Consider the following 23,056-nt stretch of genomic DNA (forward strand, 5'->3'; position numbering starts at 1 on the left):
TTCCTTCCTTCCTTCCTTCCTTTCTTCCTTCCTTCCTTCCTTCTTTCCTTCCTTCCTCTCTCCCTTCCTCCCTCCCTCCTCTGTTCATTTTCCCTGGATGTTCCCCATACATGGAATTCTCTGCCTTTTTAACTCTGCTTCTTGGCTTCCCTGCCTGGCTCCCTTCGAGCCTTGGTTAAAATCCCACTTTCTGCAAGAAGTCTTTTCTGATCTCCCTTAATGCAAGCTCTTTCTCTTTGTGAGGCTCTCCAGATAGGTGGTGAAACCTGGAGTTAGGAGGATCTGAATTCAAATCCAGGCTCAGACACTTACTAGCTGTGTGATCTTGGGGAAGTCACTTAGCCATGTTTGCTCAGTTTCTTCAACTGTCAAATGGGAATAATAACAACACCTTCTTCTCAGGGTTGTTGTGAAAATCAAATGAGATAATATTTGTAAACACTTAGCACAGTGCCTGGCACATATTAAGCACTATATAAATATTAGCTATCATCATCATCATCATCAATCTTGTTCACACATAGTTATTTGCCTGTTATCTCCCCCATTAGACTTGAGTTCCCTCAGGCAGGGAACTGTTTCAACCTATCTTTGTATCTTCAGCACTTTGGACAGTTTCTGGTCCATGATAAATACAGTATTGTAAATTCTTGTTGACTATTTGAAATCCTTGGAGCAGAGCTAAAAATTGGTTGATAACAGTGATGGATGCTGCTTATTTGTGGCCTTGGCCACTAGTGGAAAAGCTCTAGTGACAGCTTTTCAGGGAAATGATCATCATCCTTTTATTAGGCTATTCTAGATAAAGGAGAGATGTTTCATAAATGTCTAATGAAGCTCTTAGCCAATGAGTCCTGGGTGTGGCAGCAAAGTCAATTTCTAGCAGGCCTCAAGTTGAAAAGGCTTCAAAATGGCCCCAGGGATGGGCTGAGTGCTTGCTAGCCAAAACCCAGCCTGTCCAGCTTTGGGGAAGTGCAATGCCAGGATACTGGCCATCACCAGAACATGATTATATCCAGAGCTATTCATTCATGATCAGTCATGAAGGCATGGAGGTGCTACTCTCAGCACTGGTTTAGGGTTTAAGGACTACCCATAACAGATGAGGACATGGAATTTCTATAGTAGTATTTCTTAGTAAATCTTTAATATATTATTAGTATTGGGCTTAAGGACTAGAACTGGGGTTTCATTGGAAAAGAGAAATCCTAGGTGAAGACATTCCCTTTCCCAGTGCAGACAGTGTGACCTATACAACATATCTTCTTGTAGAGTTGCCTAGAGTAAAGATGCCACTGGGCCACATGAGGCCCACAACACTCCTGAGTGTTGGCCAAACCAAATTAAAATGTGGTGCTTCTCTGATTTTAATGTACTCACATATTAATAAAAAAAAGGAACACATAGGCCTGTGTGGGTTTTCTAAGTCAACACGTGGCCCATTATGGCTTACTGGCCTTCATTTCTATTTGAGTTGGATGCCACTGGCCCAGAACACTTCAGGGTTAAGAGACTTGCCCAAGGTTACACACAATCAGTAGCCGGGATTGAACCCAGCTTTTCCTGGTCTCAAGGACAGCTCTTTATCCACTTTGCCAAGCTGACTCTCTTCTATACAGACAGTAACACAAAGGACATATAACTTACAGTGAGGGGGGTAATGACCAGCCTGGGGCATGCCCCCAGGTACTCATAGCCATAGGTATAATGAGAGAGGGCCATTTTGGCCACACAATTATCTAGGTCGAGATCCCAATAATAACGTAGCTGCCTCTGCCATTCAAAGCAGTCAGAAGTAGACACCTATCCAGGAGACACAAAACAAGATGGTGCATTTACTTGTAGATCTGAATTCACAGTAGTTAATATGGGGTTATTACTTTTAAATAAGGGAAATAATTACCTTGGTTGCCACGAGTTCACTGACAATATCTCTTGCATGTACATCGATAGTAATTAAGGCCGTTATGATGTTTCTGTGTAATTTGGGAAGATTACCTCGGACCAAGCCTGCCAAAGCATTTAATCTCTACAAGTTTAAAAGAAAAAGTTTGAACACGACTTTCCAGCTGAGTAGAAAACAGTTGTTTTTAAGGGTATCACTTTTGGGACTTCTATGACTCTGGAGAAGACAGCGGGGCTGACAATTTTACACAGCTCTGCCTCACTTAAATCCAATTCGTGTGCCTATCAGGACATCTCCATCTTTGGTCTTCTTTGAAAAATGAAGGGTCACCAATAACAAATTTTGCTAGAAGAGGTTAGACTGGGTTCCCCATGCTTAGTGTACTTAAAGATCCTATGACCCTGTGATTCCATGATTGAATATCCTATAAATCTATACAAAGACTAATAATGATGATAATGAGGATGAAGATGATAATAATAATAATCATATATAATGATTTAAGGTTATTTTGGAGCCCCAAAACAACCCTGTGAGTTAAGTGCTCATATTATCCCCATTTTACAGATGCAGAAACCAAGGCTGAGAGAAACTAGGTCACTTGAAGCTAATAAGTGTTTAAGTTAGGCTTTCAACCAAGGATGTATTGGTAAATATTTAACAACTCGTTCTGGGGAGGTGGGGATGGTATGTATGATACGCTTTTGAGTTTATTCTGCATTATTAATATTTTCTCCATCACTTTCTTTAGTCTAGATAATCAACAAAAAAATAAACCAAGCCTTTATTTGCAGCATTTGTGATTTTGAGGTAAAAATGCGCACTGAGTAACTACTACGTGATTCCACACACCTGTGCATTGAACCTAAGTCTCCCTGACTCCCAGTCCAATGCACCAGCCAAATTCACAGTCCTGCTTTGCTGAATCTAGAATATTTGCATGATCATTCACATTGATGTATTATTTTTTGATAATGAAAATTCAAAAAAGATGGAGTTGCATTTGCAGATAAGGATGAAGTGAAGTGAAGAGTTGAGCCCCATGCATGTCTCATGCTTGTTCCTATATACTGGATATATTTTGTTAGAATGTGAGTTCTTTGAGAGGAAGGACTGTTTCATCTGTATCTTGGTATCCCTACCACGTAACACAGTTCCTGGTACACAGTAGGAGCTAAATGAATGCTTGTTGATTGACTCATATACATATATACTCCTTCCCTCTATTCCTAAGCCTCCACATTAATCCTGACACCACTGGTAATGACCTGACCTAGATGCCTTGACCAATGATTTTTTAAAAACATTAAATTGCATTTTTTCCAACGAATTCTCTCTCACTTTCCCATCTTTATTTGAAAAAAAGAAGAAAATCAAAACCCTTATAATAGATATACATGGTCAAAGAAAACTAATTCCTGCATTATCCAAGTCCAAAAATGAGTGTCTCATTTAGAATGGTGAGTCCATCCTTTCTCTGTCAGGAGGTGGGTAGCAGGCTTCATCAGGAGTCATTTGGTCACTGCATAATCAGAGCTTCAAAGTCTTTTAAAGTTGTTTCTCTTTACACTGTCTTTGCTATTGTATAAGTTGTTCTTTACTGGTTCTGCTCACTTCACCTTGCATTAGTCCTTGTCTGTTAATGGAAAATGCATTTTGACATCCACATAAGGGAGCAGAGAAAGGTACAGGTAGATGCCCATGAAAAATTTTCCCATTGGTGAGACTGGCTGCTGAGAGGTCTAGGAGATAATTCATTTCAAAGAGAAGCTGGGTCAGCAGTAACATGGATATTAAATAAAAATATTTCATCTTACACATTTGGATATTTGATCTCTTTTTTCCTTTATATGAAGAAAAAAAAAATGAAGGCTCCATATCCCCTAGAAAGAGTCATGTCAGTCAGTAAGGGAGATTTATTAAGCGCCTACTTTGTGCTAGGCAAGCTGCTAAGCCCAGGGATACAAAGAAAGATACAGTCCTTGCCCTCAAGGAGCTCACAGTCCCACAAAGGACGCAGCATGTAAACAACCAGGCAGCATAAATTGTTGATCATTAAAGCTTGAGATAGCATTTTTGGCAACAACAGGCATGTTGAAAATACTTCTTACCCTGGTCAGAAGGCACATTTGTATAAGGGTCAATAGCTAAGATTCTCTCTTTTTTCTAGGGTCCCTTTGAAAAGCAAAGACAAATTCATGGAAATTAGCATTTCAAAAACTACCAAAGGTCTTGGAGGGTTTATTTTGTTTTGTTGGTCTGATTGCTCAGAGAGTTTCAGAGGTTGTAGATTTACAAATCTAGAGCGAACTCTGATGCAAGTTATGTTCTTGAGTTTCTCAGGATTGAATGAAACACTGGCATAGGGGGGAGTGCTTTGAGTGCTATCCATATGGTTCCTGTCTAAAAAACAGGAGCAAATGGCTTTTCTAACTCTATTTTTGTCCCCCCTCCAAAAAAGCCCTTAATTTTGTCTTAGTTTTCCTGTTTTATTCTCTTTTATTTACAAGTTCTAGAAAAAAAAACAAAACCCAAAGCAAAGTCTTTAGTATAAATTAATTTTAATGAAAATCCTTCAAATCTTAGCGCCAGTACCCTCTTCCATATGAATGAGTATCAATAAACATTCATTAAGCACTGATTATGTGTCAAGTAATAAGCCAAGCTCTGAGGATACAAAGAAAGGCAAGAGAACATAATCCCTGCCCTCAAGGAGCCTACAGTCTAATGGGGGAGGCAACAGGCAAACACCTACATCAGTATGAGATACGGACAGTGTACGGGAGGGCAGCTTTATCCCCTTTGCTTTTAGGGCCTCTCAAGCCCTATAAATAATGATCTTAGGTTCACTTTGCATATCATTATACATACATGTCACCTCCCCAGAGAGAACACAAGTTCCTTGAGGTCAGGAATTATTTAATTTATTTCTTTTGTATTCTCAAAGTCTAGTACTGTATCAATCAGATAGCTAACAAGCATCTATTAAATATTTCTTAGGTGCCAGGCACTGTGCTAAGCAGTGACAGCACAAAGAAAGACAAAAACAATACCTGCCCTCTATGAGTTTAAGGCCCAATGAGAGTGGGGGTAGAGCAAACAACATATACACAACCACATACAAACAGATATATACAGGATGGGGGGGGTAGGAAAAGGCTTCCTGTAAAAGGTGGGATTTTAGCTGGGACTGGAAGGAAGCCAGGGAAACAAAGAGGCAGAGCCGAGGAGAGAGTGCATGCCAGGGATGGTGGCAACCCAAGAAAACGCCCACAGGGTCATGCAGGAGGAACAGTCTTGAGGCCAGTGTCGTTGGATATACAGTGAGGGTATAAGGTATGAGAAGACTGGAAAAGTAGGAGGGGATCCGTTGTGAAGGGCTTTAAACATCAAACGGGGGATTTTGACCTTCAAAGTCCTTTCTAAATGGTTGGTGGTTGTCCTTTGTTCTGGAAGAGGACCAAAATCACATCCCTATGTTGAAGTCAAGGTATGGTGTGTCTGACAGCGGCTTTTCTAAATAATAGGCCCTTCATAAATGCTCGTTGATTGATTGATAAAGCACTCATTCATGAAATAATACAAGTTTACAGGAATAATATGAATCTTTCTAAAGACTGAAAGGTAGCAAACCTGTACTACTCTGACACCAGCCCTCTAAGCTTCTCCATGCTCCTCTTTACTCTCTCCCAAAACTCACCTCAAAGTTTGTTCTTTCAAACACTTCCAATGCTTGCAAGTGGTCTTGATCTCCCCCTTCCAAGCATTCAGTCAAGTCTCGGCACCACATGATTTGAGAAATGGTCAGCACAACCTACAAGGAAACACCAACTTGGCCAATGCTGAAAGACCCACGGAAAGTGCACAGAAAGACAATACTAGTCATGAGGAATTACTTGGGAAGGATGGCCAGCCACCACCCACTCGATCCGGATCTTGCTTTGGTAGTCAGCGATGGCAGCTTTACTTAGGCGCCTGAGGGATGTGAACATGGCTTCTTCCACTTTGCCCAGCCAATCTTCCACATTCCCTCGAGCCTTCAGGCCTTTCCCCAGGCCAACCTAGGAGAGAATTGCAGCAATTGGGAGACTCACCATGTAAGAGCTGCTTGGCTTCTGTGAGAAATTAATTATTTCTCTCATATTTAATAACTAATTACTGAATCAGGACCAAGATTTTTCCTCTTTTCTACTTCCTCATCTAGAAACCAACAGTGTGGGAAATATCTCTCAGAGATTTACCAGGCCAAGATCTAATCAGACAGTAAAGGAAAGTCTAAGTTTGGGTGAATGGGTGTATTGCTGCTCACAGTGTTTGCTCAGACAGGTCTGGGAAAATGTTGATTCTCCCTGTTATCAAGACAAGTGATGGAAATTGATATCTCTTTGAACAAGATTTGAGGGACTTAAGTCACAAGCCCCAAGAAAGCCCGCCTCTCCTTGTGTTAACCAATCAGAGTTAGCTGCCACCCTCAGGAACACCTATTTGTTGAAGGGCATATAAACTGTCAGCCCACTGTCTCTGGTCTAAGATGGCCAAATGACCATCTTTTTATTAATAACATGCTGGCCTTATTAATAAAATGACTAAATTACCCAGAAACTATGTTTATCGAATTTTTTTAACACTCACAGTTATTGGGATCAAGAAATGGATCAGAGCCTTTCACTCTAGATTCTTATCAAGAAATTCCCCTCTATTGGACGCACCTAGAGAATTCTCCACAAGGAGAGTTCTCTGTTGGGACTCTGGTCATGATCTGACTCTCCCTTTTACCAGCACGTAAATTTTATCTGGGTAAGTTTATATGTTCCGTTTCTATTTATCTGTGTTTAATGCTGCAGCTCTCTAATTTTCACTCTCACTGGAATGAGGTCCTCTTGACACAGCTAACGGGACAAGAGGTATATGCGAATGAAACTGTTGAAAAGGGCTTTGAAAAGAAGTTCTATTTGAGTTAAATTGAGTTTTGAGGGGCTGGCAGAGATTGTGGGGGGCTGCCTGGGAGGCTTGGATTTACTTTGGAGCCCGAACCATTTCAGTTTTCCTGTAATTAAGCAATCATGCTCCAAAGTCTCTTGCAGAAGAGTTCCACTGAAAGAGCCCTGGATTTCTGACAGGAGGTGTCGATTTCTGCCAGAGACCTTTTGAGCTGTTTAAAAGGGCTTGATATTGGAATAAGGCAAGTTGTGAGAATACTAATTCTTATGAAAACTATGACACCTTGGGGAGCAAATTAGGTTAAAATTCTGTCCAAGATGGAGAAGTCCTCTTAAGATTTTCTAGCAGAGGTGTGTCAAAGGAATTAGGTTATGGGTAGGATTGGCTGTGTTGCTGGTGAAAAAAAAGTCTCCGAGAAGAAGCAGGAGGCAGACAGGTAAAAAAAAAATTGGGTAGAAAGATCTCCCAAGAAAATAGTTTTAATTTCAACTTTTGATTTCTGGGTTACTAAGGCTCTGTTTGATCTGTCTCTGTGTCTGTTGAGAAAGGAATTTATAATTTTCATATTCATCAATACAATATGTGTAATGAATTTGCTAATGATTTAGCAAAATTCTGGCATGTGAGTCAGACTCACGATGCAGCTTGCTCTGATGGATCGAACCTTGACGAGGCTCACAATCACTGGCATCCTTCTGTCTGTGTACCTGAAGTGAATCGAATCAAAGATTGTAGAACCTTTTCTGGTCACAAAACTCTGGTCCTGGGAGACACTAAGTAATGACCCCCAAGGACTTGAGCAGTATTGCTTCCACAGGACTCCAGAATTGTCGTATTGTCTTCCATTTGTGGGTTTGCCCTGGCAACAATTGTTTGTAATCCACCTTCCCCCCTCCTTTACCATTTATGACTTATGTATATAATCTCTGTCTTCATTTTAGCAAGCTAGAATTCTAATCAGGAGAATTCCTGATTTGCAAATCTGTTCCTTATAATGAAACTAATTAATTAAATGGCTACCTAATTACTGACACTGTCTCTGATCTGTTATTTCGTCATTCTGAGGTTAGACACTGGTTCAGCAAAAATCCTAATAACACTGTGTGAGGTTTTCTAAGATTAGCTTGTAAAGTAAGGGAACTGAAAAAGCAGGGTGAGACTCTCTCAGGAGTTAGTTTGGGAGGTGGAATCAGAGAAGGGATCTTTCTGAGTTAAAACTCCAAATTTTGTCTTTGGTGGGGCTTTAACTGCAGCTCCAAACTGATAATATCTCAGACCAAATAGCCCCTAGCTTGGCAGTAGCTGCAAGGGCTGATTTCTAGGAGCAAGCCCTTTATCTCAAGAGAGCTTAATTAATGAGCCACTTAAAGCCACGTGGATTATGTTTATGTTAAATCCAGACAACTGTCTCCTCCACCTCCCCTCCCCCATATATCTGACATCAGGGCAATGTGTTTAAAACTACAAAAATAAGTTTTTGTCTTTTAAGACACTTTGATAAGGGCTTTTATATCATAGTCTTAAATGCAATCACTTTAGGATTTCGGTGATTTGTTTAAAATGTATATTAACATGTAAAAGCTGTTTTTTTTTAAATAAGTAAAGTTGGTGAAAGGTGTGAGAGAAATACAGCTCTCTTGATTTGTAAATTATTAAGTGGTAACTCTCTCCAGATTCTAAAAAGCGAAGAGAAGCAGACACAAAGGAGTGTGAGTAGGATTTTTAATTTGGAAAACTGTGTTAAATAGACAGTCGAGCCTTTTGTAATCTGTTGACAGAGTTTGGGAGGAGCCAGAACCCCAGTCTTGTATTTCAACAAGAACATAAGCCACTGCATGCCTCCTAAAAGTTTTTGCAATTATTAAAAACAATTTAATGGATTTTTTTTTAAAGGATTCATCCCACAAACTCCTTCCTGTATTGGGACAAGAAATGGACAGTGCAGGTTTCTATCTCCTTTTGGGAGAATGAGAGATCTGGAGCTCTTTGATCTCCTACTGAACATCTGGATTATAGCTAATCAAGCAACAGTATAATTATGATATGCATATTAATGTATAAGTCATATTTTATATAAATTTGCATATATAAAAATATATAATATATGTCATCTGGTGCCCTATCTAGTGATGAGACTATATTTAGACTTCTTTTTTTATATATTATATACAAACATATATAATTATATTTATATATAAACATAAATTCATATATGATGTGATTTCTATATATGTGTATATATGTTTGTAAATATGCCCAATCTATTGATGGGACTATATTTATACTTCTTTTTACCTTTTGCAGAAACGGGGGTTGATACAGGAAGGAGGATCAAAGCACTAATGTGTGTTTATATATTTACATATACACTTATATATCATATATGTGACATATCACATATATAATGTCATAATGTCATATATGCTATTGTTTTCTCTCTCTCTCACTCTCACTCTCTCTCTTTCTCCCTCTCTCTCTCTCTGAACTGCAACTCATTGGAGGAGGGAGACTCCCAATTAATTAAATTGGAGATAAGGAAGATGAACTAGATATCTTACCACTAAGGTTCCTTCCTAGAATTCTACGATGTACTGAAATGTACAAAAGGAAGGGAAGGAGTAATCCTTACCCGCTCTCCCTCTGGTGACAGCATGGCTAAAATATCATTTGTAAAAACCTTTTCTGGTTCTGTGTCAACACCAGGCAGTTTGGGTTCAGTAGAGATCAAAACGGCAAATTCCAGCCTAGAGATGGAATCAAAACACTTCCTTAAATGAGGCTGAACCGCTTGTGGATTTCGGGTCTGGGCCAAAATTTCCAAAAGTTCGTCATTGGATAAGAAGTAAAACCTGTGTCAAAGAAATGCAAATTTCTTTAATGCAAATCTACAGGAATTCAATAGATTTACTCCCAAGTCACATGCCTGGGACCCCTTAAAGATTAAAACTACCTTTCCATCCAAGGTCACTTTCAACAATGAACAGCCTGATCCAGAGTCCAAGCTCTCTGGTGCAAGAAGATTTATTTTCCCTAACCCCCAGTGGCTTTATTGGTGCAGCCACTGGGGTTCTGGGGTTCTGAGCTTTGGGGCAACCGTGCCTCAGTTACCTTCTACTGCTTATTAAGAGGGCTGCCCAAATGCCTAGCTCTTCTGAATGCAGCATATACTCTGGCAAAGTAGTAGCCGGTTGTGAAGTACCTTTCATTTTAGAAACCCTCTCTCCAGAATGATGTAGAATCATAACTACATAGAAAGAAAGCATCTAGCTTAGAGATGAGTAGGCTTTGTGTCAAATGGTGAGAAATAGTATTGAGAACTCCATGGTGGATATTTTGCCATAGAGAACTGTAATGAATAGAGCCCTGGACTTGGGTCTAAGAAGATTTGGGTTCAAATTCTACCTAAGACATATACTAAGCTGTGTGCCCTTAAGCAAATCACTTAACCTCTCTGTGCCCTAATTTCTTCCATTGTGAAAAGGATGGGGCCTGACTTGATGGCCTCGAAGACCCTTTCCATAAAAAGCCTACTCTGATGCCCTGGGCTTCAAAGGCACTACCAATGGAGTGAAAGGACCAGGTAAGATTTCGAGGGTTCAGATACGCACCTGGCAACAGATTAGGCATCATTTTCCCTACCCGTAAAATGAGAATGATATATACGCTACCTAGAAGGAAGCTGTGAGATGAGGGATTTGTAAACCTTAAATGAATATTGGAGGAATGTGGTGGTATACTAATTATTCTCTCATCTGGACATTTTTTTTTCCCATTGGTATAAAGAATTCCTAATGAAGAAACTCCCTCAACCAATATTTAATGGCACTCAGGTTCTATAACTTATAGTCTTAGAGAATTGCTTGGGGGTATTGACAGGTTAAAGGACTTGCCCAGGGTCACACAACCTGTAGGGGTAGGGGCAAGAGCTGAACCCAGGTCTTCCCGATTCTTAGCCTACCTCTTTTATCCTTATTAGGGTTATCAATTAAATTTGGAGATTAAATTAACTAATTAAATTACTAGCTAAATGTGGAGAGATTTATCACCAAGTCAACATGTAGTCTGGGAAACACAGAAGAAAAAAAAAGATTAGTGCAGTGGATAGAGCACTGGTTCCAGAGTTAGGAAGATTAGAGTTCAAATCCAGCCTCGGACATTTAGTAGCTGTATAATTCTTAGCAAGTCACTTAACCTCTACCTGCCTCAGTTTCCTCATCTGTAAAAGGGGGCAAATAATACCCTCACCTCCCAGGATTATTGTGAACTGAGATTACCAATAGAAAGCACTTTGCACTCCCTAAGGTGTTATATAAATGCTAGCTATTAGTGTGGATTTAAAAGCCAAGGTGATTTTTATCATCCTTTGAAGGCAAAAGAATACCTAGATACCTTCAGTAATAATTCCCATTTACTTTAAGGTTTGTAAAGCATATTCCTTAGGATGATCCTAAGAGGTAGATAGTATAAGTACTTTTATTATTTCCATTTTGCATATGAGAAAATTGATGTGAAAGGTTCAGCCCATGGTAACTTAACTAGTGGGATCTGATCCTGTGTCTTGTGAACCGAGGTCTGTGATAGTTTCTACTATTCTAAGCTGCCTCCTAGTAAATTCAAGTCAGTAACAAATCAAGTCAGATCAACTGCATCCCAAAGCATTGAAAACACTTGTAGTTATGAGTAGTAGTTATCAGTAATCTCTGAAAGATATTAGAAATTAGAAGATATGTCGCAAGGACTGAGTTTTTCCAATGTACAAAAAAGGGAGTAACAATAAGTGATATTTATAAATGCTTTAAGGTTTGCAAAGCATTTTATATCCACAATCACATTTAATTTTCACAAGAACCCTGTGAGGAAAATACTGCAGTTATTATTAACCCCATTTTACAAATAATAAAACTGAGGCTATCTCCTTAATAAAACTGTTCTGTGATGTTTGGATTCAGTCAAAGGGCCACTCTTGAAGACCTAGAGGGCCACATGTGGCCTCGAGGCCGAAGGTTCCTCAGCCCTGTCACAGATATGATGGAATTGCCTGCCTAGTGTCCTGGAATGAATATGGGCTGTGGAGAGGCTAGAATGCACCATGTCTTGGAATTGGTAGAGGCATTCCACTAATAGCACTCACCAAGTCATCTATGGCTTTGAGGTCCAGGGAGGCATCATGGAGAAAAAGAATGGTGGCCATGCCTCACTGGTGTGGAGGAGTAAAGTGGTTCCAGCCCATATCTGAACCACCACATCAGAACAGGAGCAGGGCAGAGAAGAGAGGCTTTCACCATAAAAGATTCACACTTTGGGAAAGCAGGATGCACTTAGGTCCACTCATCAAAAATCCCTGTTGATTCCATACTAACTCCTCTCTGGCTTGGCATCACTACTCATGTATCTAAATTTCCCTTTGGCTTTTGGTGCTCTGGAGATACCCAAGCTTATGCTCTGGCCTGGACTTTGGTTTATGTTCACTTGGTCCCTGCTTTGGGATCTCATCCTCTTTACCCCGGGTGGTTATTGATTATCCTCCCTTCTACATATGACAGGTGATTACCCTAATCCCAGGCATGTGTCAGCCCCTCGCTGAAGATACAAAAGGGAATATTAAATCATCCAGTTACATAATAGAAATGACAAAAGTCATTCTGGATCATAATTCAGAATCTTTTACTCTAATTTCATAGTATATGAATGAGGATATCTATACTGGCTCCTAATTAAACACCACAAAAATACCACAGTGACATTAGACCACCCATTATAATCTTAGGATATACACTTCAATAATGTGTCATGCACAAACATGCATACACACGTTCATTGAAATCTCATGTTTCAGAATCTACCTTAACTATGTCAGGATATTCATGCCTAAATTTTCTCCTCTGCTGTATTTCTCTGGTGCTATCTAAAAAAAAAGATCTGGGGACTTTGGTGGCCCACGAGCTCAATAGGCATCAGCAGTATAATGTAGCTGCTAAAAAAAGTTAACATGATCTTGGACTGTGTGCTTCCAGGAAAATGGAAGTGATAGTCTCATTGTAGTTTGCCCTCATCAGACCTCAAGAGGAACACTGAATTTAAAATTCAAAATTTTAAATTGAAAAAATTCAATTTAAAAAAGGACATTGATAAGCTGGAAAGTGTCCAGAGGAGGGCAACCAGGGTGGTGAAGGGCTTTCAATCCATGACGTATGAGGAACTGTTGAAGTAACTGGGCATGCTTAGCCTAGAGAAGATAAAATTGCAGACAGGGCAGTGATGGCAGGAACAATGTAGCTGTCTTCAAGAATCTCAAGGGCTAGTCTGTAGAGAAGGGGTCAGCCTTGTTTTGCTTGGCCCTAGAGGGCAGAATAAGGAGTAGTGAAAGGAAGCTGAAATGATGCTAATGTAGGGTTGATGTCAAGAAAAATTTCCTACCACTTGGAGCTGTCCCAAAGCATAATGTCCAGTGGTGGTGGTTTTCCCCTCCTTGGAAGTCTTCAAGAAGAGTCTGGATGACCACTTGCTGGGAATTTTAGACCAGAGATTCTTTTTGTGGATGAGTTGGCCTAGATGGCCAATGAGGTCCTTTCCAACTGTCAACTTCTGTGGTTTTATGATTCTATGATTCTCTCTGGTCCTGAGACCAACTCTACAACCAAGATAGCCTACATTTCAGGATACAGCCTGCTGGATTTTCTTTATCACAAACCTTCCTGCCTCTCTCTTAGTTACTATGAACTTAAAATTTTTGGTTTGTTGATCTATACCTGCTTGAGCCAGGGGATAACCACTAGCAATTTCCAAAGATTATCTATTAAGATTTTAAGCTTACCTTGGAAAGATAACTCTCTTTGATTCCAAATAAGCCTCAAGACACTTCTGAATTTGGTCAAGCAGTGCATTATTATTTTGAAAAGTTTCCAGAAGTCCTATGCATTGAAAAAAGTATTTATAAAATTATAGTAAGACTTGAAAATGCAAATAATACAGAGATTGAGATTTTACGAAACGGAAACAATATTATTAATGTTATAAAGATTTGATGTATTTAATAAGATATAACCCAGTGAATTACAAATTGCCATTTTATGGTTGTCAAAGAACTAATGATTCTGGATTTTAATACTTATCATACATATTCAATATAATTCATTTTCCAATATACCCAGATGGATCTTTAAGCTTGCTGATTTGGAGTTCCCTCCAATGATGCAGATCACAGCCCCTCCATGCCTGTTTATGTTATGGATACTTGTCCATGACCTTCCCTAAATTGACCACAACCTGCTGGAGGTTTTTCTCCCTTTTCTCTTGACATCATGATAAACATAATTACCCAACATAGTTAGTCTTCAGAAGATATTCCCTCCCTCCCTTTTTGGCCAGATTAATTTTCCCAAAGATTAATAACATTACTAACCAAAAACTGAGAAAGAGAAGTAGAGTTAAAGATGTCAATGAAGATATATAGGAAAGGAAGAGATGGCATCATCATGTGGAAGGAGTGGGAATAATCATTGGACAGCCTGCATATGTCACTAATACCCTCCCAATGTCAAGAGAACTACAGGAAGGTGCCCAACACATTGAGTGTACGCTCCTTGAAGGATTTATGGAGAAACTTGGAGAGAATGAATGTCCATGGGGTGCTTACAATCTGGGAAGCTGGAGGGATTTCCCACATCAGTTAGACTGCCAATGTATCAAAGAATAATAGTCCTAAAAACAACACTTTTGTTGGTTATAAGTTTACATGTGTATGCATGTGTATACACATACATACATACATATACGTATGTGTGTGTATATATCTACAGGTTAAGTCAATCAAATTGCTCCACCCTACTTAGAGTAAGTGATAAAATACCAAGTAGCTAGATGGCAGTGTATAGAGCTATGGGCCTGGAATCTAGAAGACCTGAGTTCAAATCCTGCATCAGATACTTATTAGTAGTAAGATCCTGGGCATGTCACTTAACTTCTGTCTGCCTCAATTTTGTCAACTGTAAAATGGGAATAATAATAATAATAGCACTTACCTCTCAGAGTTGTGGTGAGGATCAATTGAGATACAATTTATAAAGCACTTGGCACAGTGCCTGACACACAGTAGGCACTAAATAAACATTTGTTCCCTCCCCCCTTTAACTAGGTTAGGACCCACATTGATCAATCAATCAATCATGGGCTTTAGACTGCATGTGGAGAAAGTTCTTTGATCATTTGGAGTGATATTATTTCAGATTGGCTGAGGAAACTTGGTTAAACCAATGTGGGTCTCTTAGAAAAACAGATTCAAATTTAAGGGAGATTCAAAGATGTGAAGAAGAGAGAGTGTCTCAACTAAAACTGTGAGCAGGCATTGCTTGGGGGAATGTGATTAGGAGATGGGGAGAGGAGCAAGGGCCTGGGCCCTGACCTAGGAGCCAGAGGAGGACCTGGTGAACATTGGAGGACCAGAGGTCCTTACCATCTTTGCAGCAGTATCCCTGGATCAGCTGATGGATGGGTCTACATTGGGAGCCAAAGACAAATTGGATACAGAATCTGAGTTCTAAAAAGAGTCAGCAGAAAAGCAACACCATGCCTAGGGGGACCTTCCTCAATACACTACGAAGGAGAGAAAAGATCTTCTGGCAGGCAGGGGCTGTGAATTATCCATGGATATGTGTGTTTTATAATCTAGAACCCACTCTCCCCTGTACTCTTTATGGACTTTTGGGGGAGTGTGTCTTAGTCTTTTGGGGGATATTTTTACCAACTGTCTTACCATTCTACTTCTGGAAATATCTCCTTCTAAAAGCTATTTACGTGCAACTAATTGGTATCACCTGGCAAAAATTGTGAGAAACACAGTGGAAGCTCAGGAGCTAGATAACACTGGGAAAGACCTCTCTCCCAGTCCCTCGGGATTATCCCTTGACCCCTGAGGGGACAGAGAAATTCTTTCTGGGGACTCAACCTGCCAGTGATATTACGGACTGGGTCAGTAGCTCCAGGGTATTGGCACATATAGATGCCTCAGTTTTTAGACATATCACTACTTAGATATACTTGCCAATATATCAGTTTTCAACTGCCTCCTTCTTACTTTCCAATTATTTGGAATTGGAGACATAAAAACTTGCTCTTTTAAAAATCACTCAGATCTAGTGAGAATAATAAGCCTCTGGAAAATGAGCATATTATTTTATCAGTCAATGACCATTCCAGACATTGGATAGAGATACCCCCCAAAAATGGTCCTGACCTTCAAGAATATGATAATCCATTGGGAGAAATAATATGCACACAAATGGTATAAGTGTATACAGAAAAACACAAAGTTATTTGGTGGGGGAGGCACTAGCAGGTGGAGAAGTCGGGAAAGGCTTTCCATAGGAGGTGAAACAAGTAGAACTATGAAGGAGACCAGGGATTCTAATGGGCAGAAAGGAGGAGGGAGTGCCTTCCAGAAGTGGGGGCCAATTAGCACAAAGGCATGGAAATTGGAGATGGAAATCTGGTGTGATTAAATTACAGAGTGTGTAAAGGGGAGTAATGTATAATGGGTATGATGGAATCAGGTTGTGAAGAACATTAAGTGCCCAACAAGGAGTCTGTATCTGGACCTTGAGATAACAAAGAGCCACTGGAGTTTACTGAGCAATAGAAAGAAACGATCAGACCTGTGCTTTAGGAAAATCATTTTGGCAGCTGGGTGGAGGATGGATTGGAATGGGAAGATGCTTGAGGCAGGGCGAACAATCGGGAAACTATTGGAATCCTCCAGGAAAGAGGTCTGAACTAGAGCCTTGCCCAAGTGAGAAGGGATGGGAAAGTTTTGTATACTTGAGATGCCATGTGGTAGAATAGATACAACCCGATGACTTCCCTGATATATGAGGTGAGGGGGGAGTGAGGAGTTGAGGATGATGCTGAGACTGGGACCCTGGGTCACTGGAAGGATAATTGAGATCTTGACAGAAAAGAGGACATTCTGAAGGAGGGAGGGTTTGGGGGGGAAAGATGAGATCTGTTTGAGATGTGTTGAGGTTTAGATGCTGATGGAATATTCAGTTGGAAATGCTGATACTCAATAAAACAATTGGATGAGAGCTCCGTGAGTTGGAGGAATTTAAAAATATGGAAAACTGATTAGTTTCTTCTACTCATTTTAATTCCTTCCAAAGTCACTGCTCATATGATTCTCTTTTCAGATGCCTTCCTCCCCTCTTTTCTCTCCACCCTCCTCCTTCCCTTAGAGGTTTTACTCACTTGTGAAGACCCAACTTGGATTCTGCCTCCTCCACTAATCTCCTTCTCTGAATATCTTTCCAAATATGAGCATTTCTTCAGTGTATAGTATGAGCACTCACATTTTAGTTATTTACTATTTATCAGGAGAGATTCTCTTAACATTTTTCTTTGTCATGGACCCTTTTGGCCACAATCTTGTGGAGCCCTTGGACCCTTTCTCAGAATCATGTTTCTATGCATAACATAAAATACAGGGAAATACAGCTATCAAATATTTTTAAAATGTATGGATCCCAGGTTAAGAACTCCTAAAATAAAGGGTGAAGTTAACAAAACATTTATTAAGCACTTGCTGTGTGCCAAGCTTTGTTCTAAGCACTGGCTAGAGGGTTTCTTTAAAGATTTGTACCTGTGTCTGTTTTAACAAAAAGTCGTATTTTTGAAAAGTAATGTGTCAAATTGATAGTGGCAGACCTATGAGAGTTTGAGCAGAGAACGTAATTTCATTTCAAGCAAAAGATATGTTTTGTGGGTTGGAATAGGAAATTAAAGTGTCCCTGCCTTTTGAGGACCAAGACTGCAAGAATACAGAGGGCAGGAGGGAGAGGAATCTTTAATTATGGAAGCTGCAAACTAAGGTGAGAAGAGAGAACAAATCACAGTATCTGTTCTCATCAAGTTTATGAAAATGTTGCCTCCTATCTTTCTGATTTTTAATACTGGATCCTCAGGATCAATGATTAATTAATTCTAAGGCTCTAATGATCAGTACAGACAGTGATTATTATAGATGGATAGTGATGCTTCTTTGCAAATCATTGTGTTGATATACCTGGTTGAGTAGCTGCACGGAGAGCATTGGGCAAACGATTAACTTTTCTCATGATTTCTTTCCATGATTTATCCACCTGTAAAAACATTTTGGCCTCTGCCGGCAGCTGTCTCTGAATGTCAGGAGCGCTGAAAATGCTCTCTAAGTAAAGCCAATTTCTCTGACAGTTCATCCACTCCTCCTAGGGAAATCAATAAAATTAAGATGTTAGCAACCCGGGAGCCATTGGCGCCAGTAACAGAAGCGGCCTGAACCACTGGAGCCCAGCCTCAGTCCCACTTCAGGACCATGGATAGCAGCACTGAGATCAACTGCAAGATCCAGAATGCCATTAAAGGAGAATTGCCGAAATTGGGAGTTTATGTTGATGAAGAACTTCCTGATTACATCATGGTAATGGTGGCTAGGGAAGCTAGGTGGTGCAGTGAAAATAGAGCACCACATCTGGTGTCGGGAAGACCCGAGTTCAAATCCAGCCTCAGACACTTACTAGCTGGGTGACCCTGGGCAAGTCATTTAAGCCTGTTTGCCTCTGGTTCCTCACCTGTAAAATGATCTGGAGAAGGAAATGGCAAACCACTCCAGCATTTTTGCTAAGAAAATCCCAAATAGGGTCACAAAGAGTTGAGTGTGACTGAACAAGTTGAGTGAAAACAGTGACAAGAGTGACTAGTCCTAGCTGGGGGGCCACCCTAAGGATGACAACAGTCTTCATGTTTTCTAGTTCATATTGTATGATTAGACGATAGAGGAATCTTTCGGCCTCAGTTATCAATGACTATATTTCATTTTGTCTTCCACTCCTTGAATAGTGTGATATGTCAGACTATTCTACCACTGCCTTAATAGCTAGCACATACAACCCTTTAATGTTTGCAAGGCCCTTCATACAGGATCCACACTAGGACTTTTGGGACACTCTGGATCTATTACCTCATTTCCCACCCAGCAGCACTCCTCTTATCTGTTATGCCCCAGGGGTGGAACACTTCCTTAACCTCCTTTATGGTGCTGTCTTCCCCTGACAGATTGTAAACTCCTTGACATCAGGGACTGTCTTTTATCTTTCTTCATATCCCTAGAGTTTAGCACAGTGCCTGGCACATAGTAGGTGCTTAATACATGTTTGGTGACCGATGAACTGATCTGTTCCTCACAGCAACCCCGTGAAATAGATGATCATAATCCCCATTTTACAGAAGAGAAAACTAAAGTTCATAGACATTAAATGATTTGTTCAAGGTCATACAGCTAAGTATGGGAGGCAGGATTCAAATTCAGATCTTTCTGACTCCAAGGCCACTTTTCCTTTCACTACAATACCTAGTTGCTTTTAAGTTACAACAACAACCCATGAATATTCCTAGGTAATGACACACTCCTTTTACTGTTGACATACTATTTCCCTGATCTTCCCTTTCATCTTTTTCCTTAACTGTAATTAGATCATGCCTTTCTTCACTACCTCATTCTTGCCACGGTGTTATTTTCAGCTTCTCTCCCAGAATCCCTTGGATCTCTCCAAGCCCCTATTCAGAAGCCTCCAGGAGTAACACCCTAATATAGTAGCCTCTAATATAAAATAAAAACTGATTGTGGGTTTTAAAGCATCCTGTCCTATGTATCCTTATCATTGGCTCATACTCTTTATTGTAACCAAGAAGTCTATCTTCTTTGCTCAGATCACCACTACTTAGTCAGTTAACAAGCACTTATAAAGCACTTACTATGTACCAGACATTGAGCTAAGAGCTGAGGCTATACAAAGAACCAAAAACTAGTCTCTATCTTGGTTAGGATTTTTGGTTAGTGGTGCATTTCACTCTGATTTCATTCTAACTTTTTTTTTCCTGTATGAAGATATTTCTGAAAAGATAAGGGAAGTGTGATAATATAATTTAACACACATATTTTTGTTTTACACATACAAATTTTCCAGGCATCTGTTTCTGTAAAATGAAGTCAAGTTGTAAGATAAATTGTTTTAAGTTATAATTTTCTATCTAAGTGGAAGGTGGTAGTATTGGCATTAAATTGCAAAGCTCAAAACATTTCATTTTTTTCCTCATATTTTTAACCATATTCATTCAATAAACATTAATTTTTAAATGCCTACTATGTGCCAGGCACTGTGCTAAGCACGGGGAAAACATAAAGAGGCAAAAGACAGTTCTTGCCTTCGATGAACCTACAATGTAATTGTAATAAATTCTAACATATTGAAATCATAGGCTTATAAATATGGAGCTGGAAAATCAGAGGTTACCCAGTCTGCTTCATTTTACAGATGAGGAAACTAAGGCCCTTAGAAGTTAAATGACTTGCCCAAGGTAAGTAAGTACTTGCCCAAGTCTTAAGACACAGAGGGCAGATTTGCACTCAGGTCCTATGACTCAGGTTCAGTACCTATTCACTAAACCATGATTCCTCTCAGCCTAAAGGCATAAAATTTACAGCAAAATAGCTTTAGAGCTAAAGGGAATCTCAAAGATCATCTTGTTCAACCTCATCATTTTACCAAAGAGGAAACTGCGGCTCAGAGAAATTAAATGATTTGCTCAAGGTCTCCCAGGTATTAGGTATAAGAGGTGGGATCGAACCTATATCTTTCTGACCCTAGAGGCAAGTGTTCTTTTCACTTGCTGTACTCCATTGCCTCTCAGCCCAAACTAAAGGCATAAAGATAGTAGATTATACCATTTTTCAGGTTCCTTCCTATTCTAAAATTCTTTGAGTTATTTGTTTTGAAATTTATTGCTCACCAGTGTTTGATTAAATAATGCAAGTTGCTTTTGCCATTCATCAACTCGAGATTTGAGTGGACCCACGTATCGAGAAGAGGCAATTGTGGACACATTAATGATACTGTCATCTAGAAGGACCTTGAAGAAAAAAAGGGAAGAGAATACAGTAAGAGTACTCCATTTTTGTCTTTCCCATTCTATTGTTTTCTTCTATTTCTTTGTATTGCTCATTTAAGAAAACTTTCTTATCTTTCCTTACTATTCTCTGGAAGTCTGCATTCAGTTCAGTCAGATCTCTGCAAGAAAATTAGAGATAGCAAGGGAATGTTTTATGCAAAAAAAATCAGCATGATAAAAGACAAACATGTTAGGGACTTAACAAAAGCAGAAGAGATTAAGAAGAGGCTGCAAGAATACACAGAAGAATATAAAAGAAAGATCTTAGCATCACCGGTAACCACAATGGTATGGTCACTGTTCTAGAGCCAGACATCCTGGAGAATGAAGTCAAGTGGGCTTTTAGAAGCCTTGCTAACCATAAGGCTAGTAGAGGTGACAGAATTCCAGCTCAGCTATTTAAAATCCTAAAAGATGATGATGTTAAAGTGCCGCACTCAATATGCCAGAAAAAAATGGGAAAACTCCACATTGGCCACTGGATTGGACATAATCAGTTTATGTCCCAATTCTAAAGAAGGGCAGTGCCAAAGATTGCTCCAGTTACTGACAATTGTGCTCATTTCACACCTCAGTAAGGTTATGCTTAAGATTCTGCAAGGTAGGCTTCATTAATACGTGAACTGAGAATTACCAGAAGAGTGGGCTGATTTTTGAAGAGGCAGAGGAGGCCAAATTGCCAATATTTGCTGGATTAAGGAGAAAGCAAGGGAGTTCAAGAAAAAAATCTACTTCTGCTTAATTGAGTACACTTAAGCCTTTGACTGTGTGGATCACAACTAAATGTGGGAAATCCTCAAAAAGATGGGAGGACCAGATCATCTTACTTGTCTCCTGAGGAATCTGCAAGCAGGTCAAGAAGCAACAGTTAGAACTGAACACAGAACAACTGATTGGTTTAAGATTGGAAAAGGAGTATGACAAGGCTATATATTGGCACCTTATTTATTTAACTTATATGCAGACTACACCATGAGGAATGCCAGGCTGAATGAATCGAAAGCTGGAATTCAGGTTGCCAGGAGAAACATTAACAATCTCAGATATGCAGACAATACCATTCTGATTGCAGAAAGTGAAGAAGAATCAAGAGGCCTCTTGATGAGAGTGAAAGAGGAGAGCATAAAAGCTGGCTTGAAGCTTAACAGAAAAAAAAATTTAAGATCATGGCAACTGGTCCTATCATTTCCTGGCAAAAAGAAGAATAAGAAATGAAAGCAGTATCCAATTTTATATTCAATGACCACTGCAGAGACAGCTAGGTAGCACAGGGGATAGAGCACTAGCCCTGAAGTCAGGAGGACCTGAGTTTAAATCCGGCCCCAGACCAAACACTTGACACTTACTAGCTGAGTAAGTCACTTAACCCCAATTGCCTTAAAAAAAAGAAAGAAAGAAAGAAAAAAGAAAAAAAAAACAAAGACCATTGCAGATAGTGACTGCTGCTATGAAATTAAAAGGTGCTGGCTCCTTGGAAGGAAAGCTATGACAAATCTGGACAGCATACTAAAAAGCAGAGACATCACCTTGCCAACAAAGGTCCATATAGTCAAAGCTATGCTTTTTCCAGTAGCAACGTATGGCTGTAGAGTTGGACTACAAGGAAAACTGAGTGCTGCAGAATTGCCATTTTCTATTTGTGGTGCTGGAGAAGACTTTTAAGAGTCCTTTGGACAGCAAGGAGATCAAATCAGTCAACACTTAAAGAAATTAATTCAGACTATTTGTTTGAAGGTCAAATACTGAAGCAGAAGCTTAAATACTTTGGCCATGTGATAAGAAGACAGGACTCATTGGAAAAGACCCTGATGTTGATTGATTGGAAGATTGAAGGCAAAAGGAGAAGGCAAAAGGATGGCAGAGGAAGAGATGGGTAGATAGTGTCATGGAAAGAACAAACGTGAGCTTGGACAGACTTTGGGAGAGAGTGGAGGATAGAAGGACCTGGTGTGCAGTGGTCCATGGTTCAGACTGAATGACTGAACGACTACAAGAAGTCCATTTCTGTGCTAAACATTTACAAGGACTTGTACCCCAGCTTCTTTGTCTTGGTAAACTTCCCCAGAATTGTCTACACTTGAGCATCTATTTTCTGACCCATTTCCCTTTGTTAACTCTTCCAGTCTGGCTTTTGCCTCTACTATTCTTTCCTCTCAAATACACATGCTGATGACCCTTAGAATGCCCTGATCTCCAGGTCTATAACCTCTTTCACACTCACTGTACCTCAGACAT

At 39.8% G+C, this 23,056-nt stretch overlaps 1 protein-coding gene across 1 annotated transcript in view; it reads right to left on the reverse strand.

The window, feature by feature from the left end:
• DNAH6 (dynein axonemal heavy chain 6) overlaps positions 1–23,056 on the reverse strand; it is a 236,355-nt gene that overhangs the window by 148,839 nt on the left and 64,460 nt on the right. Inside the window, exons 21-28 of the mRNA XM_027846132.1 lie at positions 20,663–20,782; positions 17,901–18,081; positions 13,662–13,758; positions 9,477–9,696; positions 5,803–5,967; positions 5,607–5,720; positions 1,904–2,029; positions 1,648–1,803 (exon numbers count right to left, since the gene is read on the reverse strand). Coding sequence (XP_027701933.1) covers positions 1,648–1,803; positions 1,904–2,029; positions 5,607–5,720; positions 5,803–5,967; positions 9,477–9,696; positions 13,662–13,758; positions 17,901–18,081; positions 20,663–20,782 — 1,179 coding nt within the window. The remainder of the gene's footprint in view (positions 1–1,647; positions 1,804–1,903; positions 2,030–5,606; positions 5,721–5,802; positions 5,968–9,476; positions 9,697–13,661; positions 13,759–17,900; positions 18,082–20,662; positions 20,783–23,056) is intronic.

This window comes from Vombatus ursinus, unplaced genomic scaffold (genome assembly GCF_900497805.2).
Source record: "Vombatus ursinus unplaced genomic scaffold, bare-nosed wombat genome assembly UNPS02015066.1, whole genome shotgun sequence".
Classification (NCBI taxonomy): domain Eukaryota; kingdom Metazoa; phylum Chordata; class Mammalia; order Diprotodontia; family Vombatidae; genus Vombatus; species Vombatus ursinus.